The 20018-nt window shown below is 34.8% G+C and overlaps 1 protein-coding gene and 2 pseudogenes across 4 annotated transcripts; 1 reads left to right on the top strand and 2 right to left on the bottom strand.

Moving 5' to 3' along the window:
* The first annotated feature begins 1204 nt into the window (after positions 1–1204).
* Positions 1205–7207, top strand: LOC149496388 (cytochrome P450 CYP749A22-like; annotated as a pseudogene). Its single transcript, XR_016320935.1, has 5 exons — positions 1205–1695; positions 5376–5590; positions 5683–5907; positions 6018–6404; positions 6779–7207. The product of XR_016320935.1 is annotated as a cytochrome P450 CYP749A22-like (transcript).
* Positions 7208–7335: 128 nt separating this feature from the next.
* On the bottom strand, positions 7336–17508 carry LOC105636728 (LEAF RUST 10 DISEASE-RESISTANCE LOCUS RECEPTOR-LIKE PROTEIN KINASE-like 2.1). 2 transcript variants are annotated; one of them, XM_089721706.1, is made up of 3 exons: positions 16492–17508; positions 9164–9202; positions 7336–8591 (listed from the first exon to the last, which is right to left on the bottom strand). In XM_089721706.1, the coding sequence occupies exons 1-3, from the start codon at positions 17267–17269 to the stop codon at positions 7435–7437; spliced, it is 1974 nt and encodes a 657-aa protein (XP_089577832.1). In that variant the 5' UTR covers positions 17270–17508; the 3' UTR covers positions 7336–7434. The 2 variants fall into 2 exon arrangements, with proteins under 2 accessions (XP_089577832.1, XP_089577833.1); XM_089721707.1 differs by lacking the exon at positions 16492–17508 and adding an exon at positions 10653–11644.
* Positions 17509–17941: 433 nt separating this feature from the next.
* On the bottom strand, positions 17942–19946 carry LOC105636709 (cytochrome P450 CYP82J17-like; annotated as a pseudogene). The gene is made up of 2 exons (XR_016320989.1): positions 18773–19946; positions 17942–18661 (listed from the first exon to the last, which is right to left on the bottom strand). The product of XR_016320989.1 is annotated as a cytochrome P450 CYP82J17-like (transcript).
* Between the last annotated feature and the right edge of the window lie 72 nt (positions 19947–20018).

The raw sequence follows: 20018 nt of genomic DNA, 5'->3' as shown, positions 1-20018 counted from the left end.
TTTTTTTTTTTGAAAAGAAATGCTTCGAACTTGCATTAATCAGACTCATAATAGGGTAATTAAACATTGGCAATATAGTTCTAACATTGGAAGCGAGCATATAAATAGGTAGCATTGGCCAAGTTATGTGCCCCTACATTCACTTGTCTCCTAATCCATTTAACACTCACCTTAGATATACGTTCTAAAATCATTTTGCAGTCCAAAATAATTAATCCCATCTCCGACCAATCCTTCTTAGTAGAAATAAGAGCAAGAACTAAGGACTGAGAGTCTGTGAAAATAGCAGCAGGGGAGGAGATGTTATTCTCGACTCAACTTAAGCATTTTCTGAGGGCGAGAGCTTCCAGTCTTTCACCATCAAAGGATCCCTATAATTGCCATGTGTAAGCTGCATAAGACAGCACCATCCACAAAACCCTTGCCACTAAATAATTTATCATTAATATCAACTAATTTAGTGGTTTATGATTTGACATTTACCTAATATGAATTAACATAATAGATGGATATATATAATGGACATCCACTAAATGTTTTTTTAACAACATTCTATACTTTTTTTTTAAAGAAAAAAAAAAAGGAATTTCATTAAAACAAAACAATGCTTTTATATTTTAACATAAAAAGCCGGGTATTTTTACTTAAAGAAAGTAATTTCCTGTTTTCTATTTTCTAAGAAATTAAAACAGTTCTTTTAGAAAGTGAAAACTAAAAAATAGAAATTAGAAATTAGAAAATGAGTTCACTTGCTAAAAATAAAAAATTATATTTTTAATTTAGAAACTTCACAAATATTATTCATGACTTTCAATAATTAAAAGAAATAAAATATTATAAAATAAAAATTTAGAAATTTTTTATTTAAAATTTTTAAAATTTTTATTATTGATTTTTATAATAATAATAATAATAATATCAAATTTATCCTTTTAAAATTTTTTTAAAAATTTCAATGAAAATATTTTATAGAAAAAATTATTTATAGACATTATAATTTTAATTACTAAAATTTCATTTTTTAAAAAATAGAAAATAATTTAAAAACGCGTGTTTTGTTATAAAGGAAAGTTTTGAAAAACAAATTTTCCAAATCTTAATTAAATGTTTAAAAGCTGAAATTGTTTTCTAGGTTTCTAAATATAAAACTGATTGATTTGAACATAAAATTTTATTTTCTATTTTATTGGAAAAATTTTCTACAAAACCTCCAGTTTTCTACAGGTCAACACACCCATATTTTATACTTTTCAATGACCAATGCATACATTATTGATTGTCCACTGCAATCTCATCCTTACAGTTGGGTTTAGCAATTGGGTTTACATATCATGGATTAGCCATTCGGTTTACATATGTTAAGTATTTTCTAGTTGCTAATCTGCATGCTTGGTTCTGGTGTAATGGAAACTCTGCAGTTATTTATATTTCAGGCTTTACTGTGTGTGATCTTGCTCTCATTTTTAATCAAGTTCTTCAACAAAGTATGGCGGACTCCCATGCGCATACAATCCATGATGAGGTCTCAAGGAATAAAAGGCCCTTCTTACAAACTCTTCTACGGCAACAACAAAGAGATCATCCATATGACAAATAAAGCTTCGAACAATCCCATGGAACTATCACACCAAGTGTTTCCAACTGTATTGCCACACGTCCATTCGTGGATGAAGCTTTACGGTAACAATTTATTCCATTACTTGAAGTTTTTTTTTTCTAAACTATACTTGTGTGTTTGATTTTTTTTGTGAAATTATTTGTAGGGAAAAATTTCCTTAGATGGCTGTTGGTTTAGAAGAGCAGAAAAATAAGAAAGAGAAGGAAAATTCTGCAGAGAAGGAAAAATCTGCAGATTTTATAAGTGTGGAGAAACAAATATTCACATCTCATTATTTTCACTACAGCATAATGTAAACATTTATACTAGAGCTATTCTAAAATTTGTTCACCAATCTTCTATAAGTCAAGGAAGTTTGTTCACCAAACTTACCTAAAAACAAGGTAGTTCAACTACTTCTTGACTTCAACAAAATACAACAAAATCTAAATGACTTTAACAAAATTTCTCCAAAAACTGTCAACAACACTTGCATCAATTTTACTTCAATGGAGCTGTAGCTGTAACTTTAACACTCCTCCTTGATGCAAGAGTTGAGACAAACACCAAGTCTATTCCTAAGAAATTCAAATCTTGGTTTTTGCAATACCTTGGTGAAAATATCTGCTTTTTGGTCTTCAACTGCAATGAACAATCTGAATTTCATTTTGCTTTTCAGCTTCACGAATTGCATGATACTTGTTTTTTGTATGCTTGGTTTTTCTATGAAAGATTGGATTCTTAACCATAGTAACAGCTGATTTGTTGTCACAAAGTATTTTAGTTGGATTCTCTTGATGAAAATTCATAATCATCTTCAACTCCTCCTCCATGGCAGCTCTCCACTCAGGCAATTTTAAGGCTTCATCCACTTGAGTTGGTTCAAGTGAGACAACATTACATCTGCTGTAAATTTCCTCTAGGGATCTGGTTCCTCTAATTGCATAATCATCTTCATCTGATGCTTCTTCATTGTCAACTGGAAGTTCTTGCTTTTACTGAAAATGATCTTGTTCAAGAACTGATTTAGAATTTCCTGGCTCCATTTTGCTCCAATCCCATTCACCTTTCTCATCGAATTTGACACTCCTGCTGACATACACCTGTTTAGTAACATGATTCAAAATTCTGTAGGCTTTGGATTCACTACTGTAGCCTACTAAAATTCCTTTTTCAGCTCGTTGATCCAATTTCCCTCTTTTTGCATTTGGAAGAAATGAATAACATAAGCTTCCAAAGATTTTGAGATGACCTACCGATGGTTTAACTCCAAACCAGCTTTCGAAAGGAGTTTTTCCATCAATAGCTTTGGTTGGAAGCCGATTTTGAAGATATACAGTAGTGTTTATAGCTTTAGCCCAAAGAACTTTAGGTAGATTTTTCTCAAACAAGAGACATCTCGCCATATTCATCACAGATCGATTCTTTCTTTCACTTACACCATTTTGTTGAGGTGTGTAAGCTACTGTTAATTGATGGTGAATGCCCGCTTCTTGCAAATATTGCTTGAATTGATTGGATGTAAATTCAGCCCCATTATCAGATCTTAAAATCTTGATTGGGGAGCCAGCTTGATTCTCTACCATTGATTTAAACTTCAAGAACATTTTGAAAACTTTAGATTTGAATTGGAGGAAATATACCCAACAGAATCTAGTGTAGTCATCAATAAACAATAGAAAATACTTGCTGCCATTGTAAGGTGAGACACTCATAGGGCCACATACATCAGTGTGTATTAATTCAAGTTTCATAGAAGCTCTCCATGCTTGATCAGTTGGAAATGGTGTTTGGCTGAGTTTGCCTAACTGACATATTTCACATATACTGCTGTCTTCAACTACAGATGGCAAATCAGCAACTAACTTCTTAGATTGCAGCAATTTTAATGAATTGAGATTATTGTGACCAAGTCTCTTATGCCACAAATCAGATTCTTCTTTATGACTCAAGTAAGATTCTTCTTCGAAGTTTCTTAAATGTAGAGGAAAGCTTCTCCGGTTCATTTTGACAGCAAATAACTTTGAGCCAGAAGGATCACTTATTTCACAAGTTTTATCTTTAAATAGCAAACTATAATTCTTATCCAGCAATTGACCAACCGAAAACAAGCTTTGATTTAGCTCAGGTACGTAAAGAACATCGGAAACACGCTTTGTACCTAAAGGAGTTTGTACAATCAAATCTCCTTTGCCTTTGACATCAACAAGCCTACCATCTCCAAGTCTGACTTTTGAAGAATAGTTTGTATCCAAGCTATCAAAATTCACCAAGTTTGGTGTCATGTGGTTAGTGCATCCACTATCAACAAGCCATGCTTTTTTAGATTCAATTGAGACACCACATTTTTCAATTTCATTTGCAGCAAATAGTTGTTCTTCATACTTTTCAGAATTTTCGGTGACTTGTGCATGATGGGCTTGTGTTTGTTGATTCTGGTTTGTAGAACAAACTTTCTCGGTGTGACCAAATTGCTTACACAACTTACATTGAGCTCCAGGTCTGAACTAGCAGTAGTTCTCAGTGTGGTTTGTTTTTTTGCAATGTGGACATGGTGGAAATCTGTCCTTCCTCCAATTTTTTCTGAAATTCTTCTTCATTTTTGGTTTTCTATCAGTTTGCTGGCCTCTTGAACCTCCTTCTTGCATTTTTGTTTTATGAGTCACTACAAGAGCCTTCTCTCCAATGGTTTCTTCTTCCATATAGGCTTTTCTTTGTTCTACAGCTTGTAGAGCATTTGAAAGCACATTCAATGATATTTGTGACATGTCCCAAGTATTTTCAAGAGAAGAAATCTTGGCTTCAAATTTTTCAAGGAGAGTCCCCATAACTTTCTCCACAATTCTCTTCTCTTCTAACTCTTCTCCCAACAATCGAATTTGGTTTACAATTTTCATAACTCTATCAACATAATCTTTCACCTTTTCATTGTCCTTCATTTTCAACATTTCAAATTCTTTTCTTAAATTAAATACCTGCATCTGTCTAGTTTTTTCAAATCCATGATACTCAATTTTTAACTTCTCCCAAGCTTCATGTGCTGTCTCATATGTCATAATCTTGGTGAAGATAGGATCTGCAACAGCTGCATGGATATAAGACAGAGCTTTTGGAGCCTTAACAACCTCTTCTTCATGTTGTCTAATCTGCTGAAGGGTTGGATTTTGATTAAGAGGTGGAGGTACTCTGTTTTCCTCCACATACTGCCATAATCCAAGCCCCTTGAAATAAGCTCTCATCTTCACAACCCAAACATGGTAGTTTTCCCCATTAAAATGAGTTGGTGAAAGAGACATGCTACTGGAAGCCATTTGAGGAAAAGCAAATAAACAAAAAAACTTCACAAATTCTAGTTTATTTGGTGGCTTTCTCATGATTTTCACTCAAACACACACACAACCCTTTGAGATCAAGGTTGATCTGATACCACTTGATGGTTTAAAAGAGTAGAAAAATAAGAAAGAGAAGGAAAATTCTGCAGAGAAGGAAAAATCTGCAGATTTTGTAAGTGTGGAGAAACAAATATTCACATCTCATTATTTCCATTACAGCATAATGTAAACATTTATACTAGAGTTATTCTAAAGTTTGTTCACCAACCTTCTATAAGTCAAGGAAGTTTGTTCACCAAACTTATCTAAAAACAAGGTAGTTCAACTACTTCTTGACTTCAACAAAATACAACAAAATCTAAATGACTTTAACAAAATTTCTCCAAAAACTGTCAACAACATTTGCATCAATTTTACTTCAATAGAGCTGTAGCTGTAACTTTAACAATGGCAAGGTCCTCAAGCTTACTGGGTATTCTCAGAACCTGATGAACTTATTAAGGAGATATTTAACAATAGGGATGGAGCATTTCCCAAACCCGAACCCGATGATTACACCAAGAAGCTAATAGGAGAAGGAATTGGAACTACTAGGATACCAGAAAAGTGGCTTAAGCTTCGTAGATTATCTAATCATGCTTTTCATGCAGAGTGCCTCAAAGTAAATAATCAATTTTTCACTTATAACAGACAAAATTTTCAAGTTCTCGTAGAAATACGAGCTATATATGTGTGAATGGGTTTCTTTTGCAGAGTATGATTCCTGCCATGATAACAAGTGTGGAAATGATGCTTGAAAAATGGAGACATAATGGAGGAAAGGAAATTGAAGTGTTCCAAGAATTCAAAGTCTTAGCTTCAGAAATCATTTCCAGGACTGCTTTTGGAAGCAGCTACTTGGAAGGGCAGCGTATATTTGACATGATAAACCAGTTGACTCTCATTATTGGTAGAAACAGATATCGTTCCTGGAATTAGGTACGATGCTTGCCTCTGCTATATACTAGTTCCTGAATTTATTGGGTTGGTTCTATGTATGCCTTTTAATTTCTTGATATATTTATATATTTCATTTTCTTGTGTTCCAGAAATCTTGTAAAAACCAGGGATGATATTGAATCAGAAAAGATAGATCACGTGATACAAAATTCCATTATGAATATGATAAAGAAAAGAGAAGAAGCAGCAATGATCAGTAATCAAATGGCTTTGGGACTGATTTTCTTGGACTACTGTTAAAGGCACATCATGATAATAATGATTCTGATAAGACGAATAGAATATCGGTTGAGGAAATGATTGATGAGTGTAAAACCTTTTATGTTGTTGGACATGAAACAACTGCAACCTCACTTACCTGGACCACTTTTCTTCTAGGTATTCACACAGATTGGCAAGATAAAGCCAGGAAGGAGGTCCTTGAATTATTCGGCCAGCAAAATCCGAGCTCAGATACACTCTCAAAAATGAAAATTGTAAGTGTTGGAAATCTTAAAACTTGTTCATGCTATCGCTTACAAGCTTATGCTTTTATATCCTCAAGCCTACAAGCCATTTTTCGTTTGCTCTGAAACTGGAAATGAATGCAATGCTTGAAATAGGTTTCTTCCATTTTTTTTTTTTTTTGGTTCACAAAGAATCTAAAATTTTTTGGTTTTTTAATATTTGAATAACTTGAATTTATATTGAAATGATATCTATTTCTAAGTATTGTTCTTAATATAGCCAAACGATTCTACTTCCATTCTCGTTTCATTTCCAAGATGACCCAATTATGACTACATATGCTCTTTGTCCCGGTACAAGAAGCTTTAAGATTCAATTTATTAGTCCTCCTTTGTCATTATAGGTGAGCATGATTATCAATGAAGCTCTCCGGCTATATCCTCCAGTTCTTAATATTCCAAAAGCAGTCCAAAGGCAAGTCAGATTGGGGAAGTTGGTTCTTCCTGCAAATATAATAATCGAAATTCCTGTCATTGCACTTCACCATGATCCTGAAATATGGGGAGAAGATGTTTGCCTTTTCAAGCCAGATAGATTTGCAGAAGGCTTGGCCAAAGCTACAAACAACAATGTGAATGCCTATCTTCCATTCAGTTTGGGATCTCGAAGCTGTGTGGGATACAACTTTGCAATTTAAGAGACCAAGATTGCTTTGTCAATGATTCTGCAACATTACCGGTTTACTCTATCACCAACTTATGTTCACTCTCCTGTGAACCTTCTTACTGTGTGTCCACAACATGGAATGCAAATCGTGCTCCATCCATTATAAGTTTAATGAGCATATGCTTTTCAGTATGTAATTAAGCCCTTGGATTGATGCCTCATATATGGCTTTGTGTGGAATTTATAACCAAAGTTTAATGTGATAACTACTAATTAAATAATTAATGAACGATAAATAAAATGAGTTTTGTATATTTCAAGCTGTGTTTTTGTCAGTTTAAGTTTGTATATTTATTCAACCCAAAGAAAACATAAATAAAATGCATAACAATATCAGGCTGTTGATGTAGTGAATGAACAGAGTGGAGGAGATTCTGGAGTAGAAAAGAGTAAAGGCATTGGTGGGATTTTAAGGGATTCTGTGCTTCCTTCTAACATTTCTATAACCTTACTCATTGATGGCCTATCAGATGGATTTGTCTGTATGCACCACAAACCAACCAATGTCATTTTCCTAACAATTTCTTTCTCTTCTGTAGAAATCTCTCCATACAATTTGCTTTCATTTCCCAACTCAATTCGCTTATAAATCCAGTATGGAAAATATTTCTCATTGCTACTATCATTTGTCCCGACCTCATCTTTCTCTCTCCCTCCAACCGTTTCTAAGACCAGCATTCCATAGCTATAAACATCAGACTTGTACGAAACTCCACCAAAGTTTCTGCTGAAAACCTCCGGTGCTATATACCCAATAGTTCCTCTAGTCTCTAACATTGATAGTATACTTTCTTTTTTGGTGTATAGTTTTGCGAGTCCAAAATCTGAAATTTTTGGGCAAAAATTTTCATCAAGAAGAATGTTGTGAGGCTTTACGTCGAAATGCACAATCCTTGTGTTACACCCACGATGCAAATACTCTAATCCTCGAGCTATTCCAATTGCAATTTCGAGCATAATTTCCCATCCTAAATGATTATCAGTCTTCAAAATACCTTGCGAGCATATGAAATTTTCAAGAGACCCATTAGACATGAATTCATAAATTAAAGCTCGTTTTTGACCCTCGAGGCAAAACCCTAAAAGAGTGACAATATTAATATGAGAAGTTCTACTAATGGCTGCAACTTCATTGATGAATTCTTCTCCTTCTCCTTTAGAAGCATTCAAGACCTTTGCCGCTACAAAATGTCCGTCTTTTAGCTTGCCCTTGTACACAATTCCACAGCCTCCTTGGCCAAGTTTATCTTTGAAAAAATTGGTCATTTTCTTCACTTCTGAGAAGCTGTATCTTTTCACAGATGGAGGCCCATGATTTTCTAGAAAGGCCTCAAACTCTTGGTTATTATTCCGTCGGAAAACCGTTGGAATTTCTAGAAAGGCCTCAAAATCTTGGTTAATATTCCGTAGGAAAACCGTTGGAATCTTTTTCCAACGATAAATGAGGCTACCGCAAGTGACTAAAATTCCAAGTACCACAACGACTGCCACTGCAACGGGAGATGATCATATAGGAAAATCAATATAATAGAATAGAAACTTGGTATATATTACTCCTTCCAATCCTTAATTTTTTTTTTTTTACAAAAAATTAAGAAAATGATTGAATCATGAAAGGTACATTTCAAATATGGTCAAATAAAATATAAAAAAGTGAATATTTTTCTTTAAAAGTTGTTGAGTTATAAAGTAAGATGTACTTTTTTTTTTAAAGATTTTGTAAAAGAAATCATCCTTTTATAAAAATTGACTGTTTTTTTTTTTTTTTAAGGCAGCCGATTACAAAATAAGATATATTTTTATCGCTGTTATATAAAAATTTTTCACCATTCTATACAAGTGACTGCTTTTCGTAATTTTAGGTGACTTCAATTTACTTGAAGTCACCCTAGCAAGCATTTATTTTGAAAATGGTTGAGAAAAGAATCATAGATATGAAGCAATAAACATTCGCACTGACATTTTAGTACGCAAGAAATTTATTTCTTTGCCATTTAGACACGATAAGGTAACAAATTGCATCCAGGAACTGAGAAATTAAGATGAAGGGGGAGCAGCTTACCAATACCAATACCGACTTTTAGTCCCACCTTTGAACTATCTGCGATTGAAGAATAAGCAGAGGTGTTAGAACATTTACAAAACTAAAACAAAGTAAAAAATTAAACTTTATAGGTTTTTTTTAAGGATCATGAAAAATTTATGTATATGTTTTGAATTGGCTTATTGCTGCTCTCATGTTGCTAGTATTCTGTTTTAAATTAATCTTTCCGTTTCCAAATAAGTGTCACATTTGAGAAAATACTATGTTTTCAAATAGTTGTTACATTTGTTGATTTAACAAATAATAAATTATTTTTTCCCTCTTTGCCCTTTGTATTTAACAAATAATAAATATTTTTAACCCTTTGTATATTGTAAATTAAGAGTAGTATAGTCGATTCACTCAATAATTTACTGTAACTAAGAAAAATTGAATGATTTTTTTAAGGGATGTGAAATATCCAAATATGATAAGTATTTATGAACGAAAGGAGTAATATTTATTGCTAGCAAGTCAAAACAGGAGTATATGGTAAAAGGCACACTAATGCATAATATGGTACGTAAGTACATATATAATTTGACAACAGATACAGGCTTCCCTCTCTTCAATACTCACAAAATGAGTATATAGTAAAAGATTCAACAGGAAATGTTGCAGGATTCAAAATGTCACTTCTAATTTCCCTAAAAAAAATTTAACTTTTAATAAAAATAAAATAAATTCCCACTTGATAAAATCGTGAAACATTCAACACATTAGGAAATGACCAAATGCAATTTATGGTTGGAAAAGACAATATGCTTGAATAGGATGACGTTTTAACTATTCAAATGAAATAAATTCTTCAGCACAAAGTCACAACTTCACTTTTTGAATCTATGGTTAGTGCAATAACAATTGAGAGTGACAAGCTGTAGTCTTTGAAGAGGTCAAGTGACAAAGAAATAATAGATCAAGTGCAGTATGCAGCAACGAGCCTACCAAACATAGGATGGAGTAACTTGACTAAGGATTGTTGACTAGAAAATTGCAGAATATGTTTCTAACCATATGATGCAATTTATGTATCAAATAAATTGCATTTATAAAAAGAGAAAATATGCATGGTTAGACTCTAATCACGACTCAACTAATTCTTTTAACGTAAAAAATTAATTATGTGAACTTATATACTCTGCAATTTATTATACCATGATCCACTTTTATAGTTTTAATTCAGTTACACCTGGTTAGATTCTAACCATCTATACATGCTCTTATAAAAATTATGCACTATCAATGAGTTTCAACTTAATGGTACTAAAGTCATCTCTGGGTTACAAGTTTGAACCTCATCCAGAGCGAATTTAACAAACAAAAATGTTATGCGGCTGATTTTATTTGAAGAGCCAAAAAAATAATAATAATAATAATAATGAACAAAATCTACAAAATTACAAGCTGACCTAGATATGGCTAATGTAAAATCAGTAATGAACATTATAAGCTGAGAAATTGAAGTTACCACCATAACATGAATTTTGATGAGGCCGGTCACGGCAAAAACAAACAAATTCGTTATTCTCAAATCCACAGCGACCACCACTTCTTTCACAACTACTGCAATTATGTATAGTCCAATTCAACATGAACCCCATCTTCAAAATCTCAGTATAATTCTTTTGGAATATACTATTATCAAAATCACCAGTAGGATGTAAAGGAGAGTTAACTAAGTAATGACATGACTCTAAAGAATAGTTATAGTACAACTCTAATTCTTGAACATGAAAAGCGGCGAAAGAATAAAAAAGAAGCATTAGTAGCACAAGTTATCGAGTAGGAAAGGAACTTTGTTGGCTTCAAAGTACAATTATACAAGAAAGAAAAATCAATATAATCAGGACTGATATTAAAAGGAGTTCTATCAAGAGTCAAATTATGTAAAGGAATTGGACATGAGTCCTCCCCTTCTTCCTTATAGACACTAGCACTAGCCACAAGAAAAGACTGATTGTTGTAATAAATATCTTTAATGATATAATCATCATTAGAGATTTTAAGAACTGGGTAATCATCATCATTACAAATAATATCAAAATTCGGATACCCACAAAATGGTTTTTGAACTTGACTTAGGTAAAAAGGGTATGTTATTTTAGGGCCTTGGCCACAGGTTGTGGGTGCACAAGCTTGGAACTTTTGATCTTCCATTGATGAGGAGTGACTAGCTAAGGTGAAGAAGAAGATCAAGGAGTAGTTTATGAGATTCATTAGGAATGGAAGAAGAAGGAACAGGAAAATAAGCGTAAGCGTGACTGACTAGCTAACTGAGATTCATTAGGAAAAGAAGCGAAGATTATGTGAGGGCATTTCGGGAAAATCCGAGATTGAAAGACACTGCTAGTAATTTGAGTGTTCGTATGATGATTTGGTTTCTGATTTGCTGATTGCTGAACCGGAAGCTAGGAAATTCTTTTCAATTATTGGAATTGTGAAATTGAAATCAACATTTTTAAACGTATCAAACACTCGACTTTGAGAATACATACAAATCTGATAAAAAGGGCAACTTCCAATCTCTTTCTCTTATTTATAACCTTTGACAAGTCAAAACTCGAAAGTAAACGAGGAGTGAACTACACGCTCAACTACACTTGTCCAGCAATCAACGATGGATGTATTGTTGGGCTTTTTTGACCAGTCAACAATTTGTTGTGTGGGTCCCTTCAACATGTGGGATCCATACCCATTTGAAAAAGAAAAAAAAAACAATAAACGTGTTTTTTTGTTGGTCAATGAGATTCAAACGTATGGGACTCATACACGTTTGAATGAAGAAAAAATAGAGAGGATGGATGCCTTAATTAACGCGTCAGTCTGTGTGGACGCGTTAATTACGTGTAGGAGAAGGTTTCCTCAACCATTATGTACAAAAATAAAAGGAATCGAAATACACAAAGTGTAGAGAATTTTAGGAAAGAGTTCCTAAAATTATAAAAGAGAGAAAATAGTAAAGATTATAATTTTTGGGTGTTTTTGGGAAACACTTAGAGTACTACTATTTTTGTAATATCTTTTGTACCTACTATTTTAGTGGAAGAATTATTCGCGTTTTTGTCCCGTAGACGTAGCCCATAACAGTTGAAGGGTGAATCACGTAAATCTCGGTATTCTTATTTTTTATATGGCTTTTACGGTAATTATTTAATTTTTACCATGGTTATTATTTCTGATGAATTCGATCGTTAATATCCAATACATAATTATTGGAGCATTTTTCCGCGGGCCCCACTCGGGATCAGTTATAATCCTAACAATTGGTATCAGAACTCAATTGGTAAATTTTGTCAGTTTTCTACAAAGTCACTATTCACGTGAATAGTGAAATTTGTCATATTCAGAATTCGACATGGCTAACGACGGGGCGATGATTAAATTGACGAATTCGAATTATTCAATGTGGAAATTCAGAATAGAGGACTACCTCAATTGCAAAGATCTGTACGATCCAATTGAAGGTGACAGTGCAAAGCCAGAAGAAATGAAAGAAAGGCAGTGGGAGAAATTAAAAAAGCAGACATTGGGTATAATACGCCAATAGATAGATGCTAGCCTGTACAACGACGTGAGAAATGAAAAAGATCCCCAAGTTCTCTGGAAGAAATTAGAGAATATGTACGAGGCTACAAACGCTCAAGGTAAAGTGTTCATGATTCGTAAAGTCATGAACTTAAAGCTGTCAGAGGGGCGATTAGTTACACAACACCTGAACGATTTTGAAGGACTTGTAACTGAGTTAGCAGTTAGCGTTATGTCCTTGGAGGACGAGATGCAAGCATGCCTACTGTTGGGATCTCTACCGGATAGTTGGGATACTCTTATGGTATCATTGAGTAACTCGGCTCCAAATGGTGTGGTAACAATGTATATAGTAAAGAATAGACTACTCAATGAAGAACTACGAAGAAGAGACGTTGCCAGTACTAGTTCATAAGCCCTTGTCACAGAGAATAGGGGCCGAAGCAAGAGTAGAGGTCCAAGGCATGAAAAGTCAGGTGGTAGATCTAAGTCCAGAGAGATGAGAAAGTGTTACTATTGCGGTAAGGAGGGTCATCTCAAAAGAAATTGTCGTTTACTCAAACAGGATAAAGCAAATCGAAGACAGGAAAATGACAGAAATACATCTGTTACAGTCTCAGCAGAAGATGGTGAGGTGACTTTAGTCACTCATGATGCAGATTGCTGTCATATTGGAGATGCAGATACCGAGTGAATAGTAGATTCCGGTGCTTCATACCACTGTGTTCCAAAAAGGGAATACTTTTCCACTTATAAAGCAGGAGCTTTTGGCACTATTAGAATGAGAAATAATAGTGTCTCGCAAGTGGTGGAATCGGTGATGTCTGCATAAAGACAAGTGTCGGGTGCACATTAACGCTTAAAAATGTGAGACATATTCCCGATCTTCGATTGAACCTGTTGTCTGTCAGTGTACTGGACAAAGAAGGCTATCACCATTATACAGGTGACGGTAATTGAAAACTCACCAAAGGGTCTTTGGTGGTGGCGAGAGGAAAATTATGTTGCTCACTGTATAAGACGCACGTAATAATATGTGCGGGTCAGCTGAATACAGTTGCAGATGATGCTTCAACAAATTTGTGGCATAGGCTGCTGGCACACGTTAGTGAGAAAGGGTTGAATATGTTGGCTAAAAAGTCCCTCATACCATTAGCCAAAGGTAAAATAAACCATTGTGATCATTGTTTATTTGGAAAGCAACATCGTGCCTCATTTTTGAAAAGCTCTAGACGGAGAGACAACAAGTTGGAGTTGGTACACTCTGACGTATGTGGTCCCATGGAGGTAGAATCACTTGGAGGAAGTAGGTATTTTCTAACCTTCATTGGTAATTTCTCGCGAAAAACATGTATATATTTGTTTCGCACAAAGACCAAGTATTCAAGCACTTTCAGCAATTTCATGCGATGGTGGAAAGGGAGACTGGAGTGGCATTGAAGTGTTTGCGCACGGATAATGGCGATGAATACATCTCTAGGGAGTTTAGAGATTATTGTAGTTAGCACGGTATCAGGCATGAAAAGACAGTTCTTGGTATGCCTCAACAGAACGGCATTGCTGAACGGATGAATCGCACCATCGTTGAAAGAGTCAGATCCATGCTCAAAATGGCCAACTTACCTAAGCCATTTTGGGGAGAAGCTGTCAATACTGTTGTCTGCCTAATCAACCGACTACCTTCAGCACCTTTGGATTTTGATATCCCGGAGAATGTCTGGACAGGTAGAAATATTTCATACTCTCACCTGAGGGTATTTGGCTGCAAGACATTTATGCATGTTCCGAAGGAGCAGAGATCAAAGCTTGATGACAAGTCTGTTCCTTGCACTTTTGTTGGTTATGGAGACGAGGAGTTTGGGTATTGGTTATGGGACCCAGTGAAAAAGAAAGTTGTCCAGAGCCGAGACGTAGTATTCCACGAGAATGAGAACGTGGCAGATACAACTTGTGAAGAATCAACAAGTGATGATGTTGTTGATATTACACCAGGAAGCATTCTTACAGATGATGTCAAGAGAGGAGAAATGCCAGAATCAGAACGGGAAGAAGAAGAAGAGCCAGTCATATGGGGATCAAGAGACGATTGTAGATGATAACAGTGATGCAGAGGGTGTTGAGCAGGGGGAGCCAGAGAACCCCATTCCACCAGAAGGAGTTTAACCTCAGTTAAGAAGGTCAACTAGAGAATGCCAACCATCTACAAGGTACCCTAGTTCTGATTACATTTTGATTACTGATGAGGGGGAGCCAGAGAGCTTCCATGATGTGCAATCTTGCAAAGACAAAGATTGCTGGACAAAGGTCATGCAAGAGGAGATGAATTCTTTGAAAAAGAATGACATGTATGAGCTGGTGAAACTTCCAAAAGGAAAGAGAACACTCAAGAACAAATGGGTGTACAAACTGAAGAAAGATGATGGCAACCTAGTGAGATACAAAGCTCGATTGGTCATCAAAGGCTTTACTAAAAAAAAAAGGTATTGACTTTGATAAGATTTTTTCACCAGTTGTGCTAGGTCTTGTAGCCAATTTGAATCTTGAGTTGGAGCAGCTTGATGTAAAGACCGCATTTTTGCATGGGGATCTAGAAGAAGAAATCTATATGGAACAACCAAAAGAATTCAAGGTCAAGGGAAAAGATGACATGGTTTGTTGCTTGAAGAAAAGTTTGTACGGATTGAAACAAGCGCCGCAACAATGGTATAAAAAGTTTGATTCTTTCATGGTGAATCAAGGATACAAAAGGACAAATGCAGATCCTTGTGGATATGTCCAAAAATTCCCTGATAGTAAATTTATCATCCTTCTCTTATATGTTGATGATATGTTAATCGTTGGACCAGATGCACATATGATTAGCAAGTTAAAGAGTGATTTGTCAAAAGCATTTGATATGAAGGATTTGGGATCGGCAAGGCGAATTCTCGGAATGGAGATTATCCGAGACAGAAAGTCCTGTAGGTTATGGTTATTACAGGAAAAATATATTGAATGAGTTATAGAGAGGTTCAATAGGAAGAAGATCAAGGAGTAGTTTATGAGATTCATTAGGAATGGAAGAAGAAGGAATAGGAAAATAAGCGCAAGCGTGACTGACTAGCTAACTGAGATTCGTTAGGAAAAGAAGCGAAGATTATGTGAGGGCATTTTGGGAAAATCTGAGATTGAAAGACACTGCTAGTAATTTGAGTGTTCGTATGATGATTTGGTTTTCCGATTTGCTGATTGCTGAACCGAAAGTGTGGTAAAAGAGCCCCTTTTTCCATTTGGAAATTCTTTTTAATTATTGGAATTGTGAAATTGAAATCGACATTTTTAAACGTATCAAACACTTGACTTTGAGAATACATAAAAATCAGACAAAAAGGGCAACTTCCAATCTCTTTCTCTTATTTATAACCTATGACAAGTCAAAACTCAAAAGTAAACGAGGAGTGAACTACACGCTCAACTACACTTGTCCAGGAATCAGTGATGTATTGTTCGGCTTTTTTGACCAGTCAACAATTTTTAGCTTTTCCTTTTGCTATAATCTTGAGCTATAATACTGAAGAGAACATAAACAACAACACCAATGATGTTTAGGCGTATAATCCAGCTAAGACGAATTATTTTGGATTGATTATTATTGAAAAATTAGACAATTTATTTATAATCTCGAGTTAATATTTGAATGAGCGTGAGTTGAAATTCCAAGTAATGAATTGCTCAATTATTTAAAATTATAACGCAGTGAACAGATTGATAAATTAATGGCAAAGAGAAAGGAATAAGCGTACCAACGTTAGGACAATTCATAGGATAAGGACGATCATGGCAAAGGCAGGTGAATCTGGAAGTAGTGGAGTTGGTACCACAAATCCCACTTGAATCGCTACATCTCTCGCACATTTCATCGGGCTTGTAGACAACATTAAATCCAGCTTTCAAAACTCTCTCAAAATTTCGAAGCCCGTTCCAAATAATTTCGATACGATATGCAGAAATCGGGACCTGCAATTCGATGTTACAATAGTTGGAAAGGTGGTCTATCTCCCACTCACCAGTCGCATAATATGCAGGCCTTTCTTCTCCATTTACATCACATGAAAATCTGTAGTTTGGAAAAGGAGGTTTTTCCGCTGAGCAATTGTAGAATAGAGTAACGTTTTGAACCTCCTGTTCATCTAAAAAGAGAGCATTGTCGATAGTAATCGGACGAATTTCAGCGATATTCACCGGACAAATACTTTCAAATAAATCCATTCGAACGATTGTAATCGTTATTCGTCCGAAGTCATCAACGGACAGTAACCGAAAATCTTGATTTGTGATACTTAGAACAGGAAATTGATCTTCTTCGCAGCGGAGCTTAAACCTTTGGTCACCACATATTTTAGACCTTTCATCGCTCCAAAAAGGATAATAAAGACCATGTAAATTTCCACATGAAAAGGTTTTCCTGCACTCTGTATAGTGCTTATCATCTTCACAGTAAGATGATGAAACAAAAAGTAAGAGAAAGAAGAGGGTGATCATGGAGTGTACATGGGATGGCAAGAACAGATGAGTATCCATTTATGTGTTTTTTTTTTTTTTTTTTGTCAAAGAAGAAAAAGAAGAAGATGATAAGTAATAATAACAGAAACTAAGGAATTGAAGAATTAAATATTACAATATTAAATGCAAAGTGATTATATTTATTTTGTTTGCTTCGATTATGAAGCACGAGAAGACATTTGACTAAGACTTTTGTATTAAGTAAATGGAAATATAGTTTTGATTCTGTTTGGTAGAAGATGATGATGGCGGGCGACAGACGAAAAACAAATTCTAATATTTGACCGTTTGAAGCTGCTGGGAAATAGCTTACAAAGACTATAAATAATCAGATTGTACTCCTTTAAACTCACAATCTTATAGTTGTAAAAGTTAACTTTAATAACCCATAAAGAACGCTGAAACAACGAGCTAGATTTGAATTCAATGAATTATCTTTACAAAGTTAAGAGTTCCATTCATGAAAATAATACTTATGAAGACAATTAGTTAAAAACTCTAAACAGAATTACTCTCTTACCCAATAGTTAAAAAAAAAAAAAAAAGAAAAAGAAAAAAGTATAGTAAATATTGGACCAAATTTGATTTGTACATAAAAGGAAATTGAAATACATATATGGAGAGAGAGAGAGAGAGAGAGAGAGAGAGAGAGAGAGAGAGTTCAAGTAGTAATTTATTAATACTCTCAATTTTTTTTTTTCAGTAAGAATACTCTCTTTAGTACAGTTCCTCGTAAACCATAAAAATGACAAAATTTTCTTATATCCACAATCTAGCATTCATATAATTCAGAAGAAAGACGTGGAGTGATATGAATTTCCAAAAGGAGTAGCCTTAGGCAGGGTAAATGGGTAATACCCAAACCTTCAGTCATATCCACGGGCTGATTAAATGTTGTTGTCAAGTTAAATGCCTGAAATAACCTAGCAATAGTCAAAGTACTGCTTCTATTGCAAAATTAATGCCTGGACAAGACCCTCTCCCCGACCCAAATGGCAAATACTCAAAATTTTGACCAGAAAAATCAACATATTAGCTCCATTGCCTAGAAATCTTTCCGGCAAGAACTCATCAGGATTCGACCAAATATTTGGATCTCTATGTAATTTCCATAAATTTGCAAATATTCGAGTTCCTTTTGGAATATAATACCTTGAAACTGTAACAATCATTTATTGCTTCACGTGGAACTGCAAGTAGACCTGGTTGGTATAATCGCAATGTTTCTTTAACAACAGCTTGAAGGTATACTAATTTTTCAATATCAGAATCTTGTACGCATCTTTCTCTTCCAACTTTGAGGTCTAGTTCTTGTTGGGCAAGCTCCAGTGCACGTCTATTGTTCAACAAATTTCACAAAATCCATGTTAGGGCTATGGATGTTGTATCAGCTCCTGCTATTATAAGAGTCTGCAAGCATAAAATTGAAAATATTACATTGAAGTTAAGAATAAACTAAATGAGTTTAGCATTTTATTACTTTGTCTTATGCAACGTAAGTTTAGATTAGCCGAAACTTACCAGGACCGTTCCTTTGATTGTGTCTTCCCGTGAGGGACCAACGTAATTGTCCTCTAGTATGGACAGCATCACATCAATGAGGTCGTCCTCCATGTTCTTGAAATCGGCATCATCATCGCCAACTCTGGTCTGAATGTTTCTCTTCAATTTATGTTCATCAATCCAAGTTTGCATAAGAAAATCCAATTCTTTTGATAGACGCTTCATAGCTTTCACATTTCCTAAAAAGTTCAACCACCATTAAAATGGGATTACATCTGAAAGAACAAAAACACCTGAAATGCACGTAAATTCCTTCATCAGTTTCCCTATTTGTTTCCCTTCTTCTTCATCATTTTCACCATTAGCAAAAATTAAAACATCTCTTCCGTGTAATTGTTCTTATAATCATATTCAAAGTCAAATGTTCGAAAAATTCACTAATAACAACATTGTTTGAGCTTTGTCCTTTTCTTATGGAAAGCAAGTATAAATCTTTAATCAGGGTGTTCACTGTGGAGATCTGAACGTGCTTCATTGACTTCAATCTATGGCTTGAAAGGAGTTGGATAACCACTATTTTTCGCATATCTCGCCAATAAGGACCATAGGGTGCAAAAATAAAAGCTGCATAATTGTAACTTAAGTACTTTCCAAGGCTTGATTTAGACCTGGAAGCCAAGATTTTGTCATTTGTTGCGAAGCATTCTTTAATTTCATCATGACTGCTGAAGACAACCATACGGTGAACACTGAACCAGATTGTGAAGATGGAACCATACTTATCTGCTAGGCGAGCTAAAGTTCGAGGAAGGGTTTTCTCAGTGCCTAGTAGATGGAGATGACCTAGATTTGGCAAAGCTCCAAATGGTTCTGGGGGAAACAGGCCCTTATTTCTGTGGCTATGATCTCTTAACCTCCATTGGTTGTACTTGTACAATAAAAGTAAAAATGCTACAACCCCTAAAATTGCTTGTAGATGACAAGAGATGTCCATTGATATTTCTTTGTTTATGTCTTGTGGTATGGAGTTCCGGCTTGGTGGTAGAGGTGCACATGGCTTTATCGACGATGTTTGAGATATCCTTTTGGTTTTATGTGGCTTTTAAGTTTTTGAAGTGTGGTATGTGTGGATAGTTCTGTTGGAAGAGTGCCAGGTATAAAATATCAATAGCCTTGGGTTGCTATCTACAGATTATGAAAGATAAAATGAGCATAGTATTGAACATAAATTTGGCTTTCAATCCATTATAACATATCTTGGTCC

Source organism: Jatropha curcas, chromosome 5, assembly GCF_041381405.1.
Source record: "Jatropha curcas cultivar XTBG-Jc1 chromosome 5, XTBG_Jcur_1.0, whole genome shotgun sequence".
In the NCBI taxonomy this organism is placed as follows: Eukaryota; Viridiplantae; Streptophyta; class Magnoliopsida; order Malpighiales; family Euphorbiaceae; genus Jatropha; species Jatropha curcas.
Note: the sequence above shows the minus strand (reverse complement) of the source record. Positions and strands in the feature narration are given on the sequence as shown.

Coding starts and splice junctions, on each gene's coding strand:
- LOC105636728 (XM_089721706.1), bottom strand. CDS start 17,269: ATGGATACTCATCTGTTCTTGCCATCCCATGTACACTCCATGATCACC. Junction 9,203..16,491: donor TATGAATTGTCCTAACGTTG/GTACGCTTATTC, acceptor CTTCAATCGCAG/ATAGTTCAAAGGTGGGACTA. Junction 8,592..9,163: donor AAAAGTCGGTATTGGTATTG/GTAAGCTGCTCC, acceptor CTCCCGTTGCAG/TGGCAGTCGTTGTGGTACTT.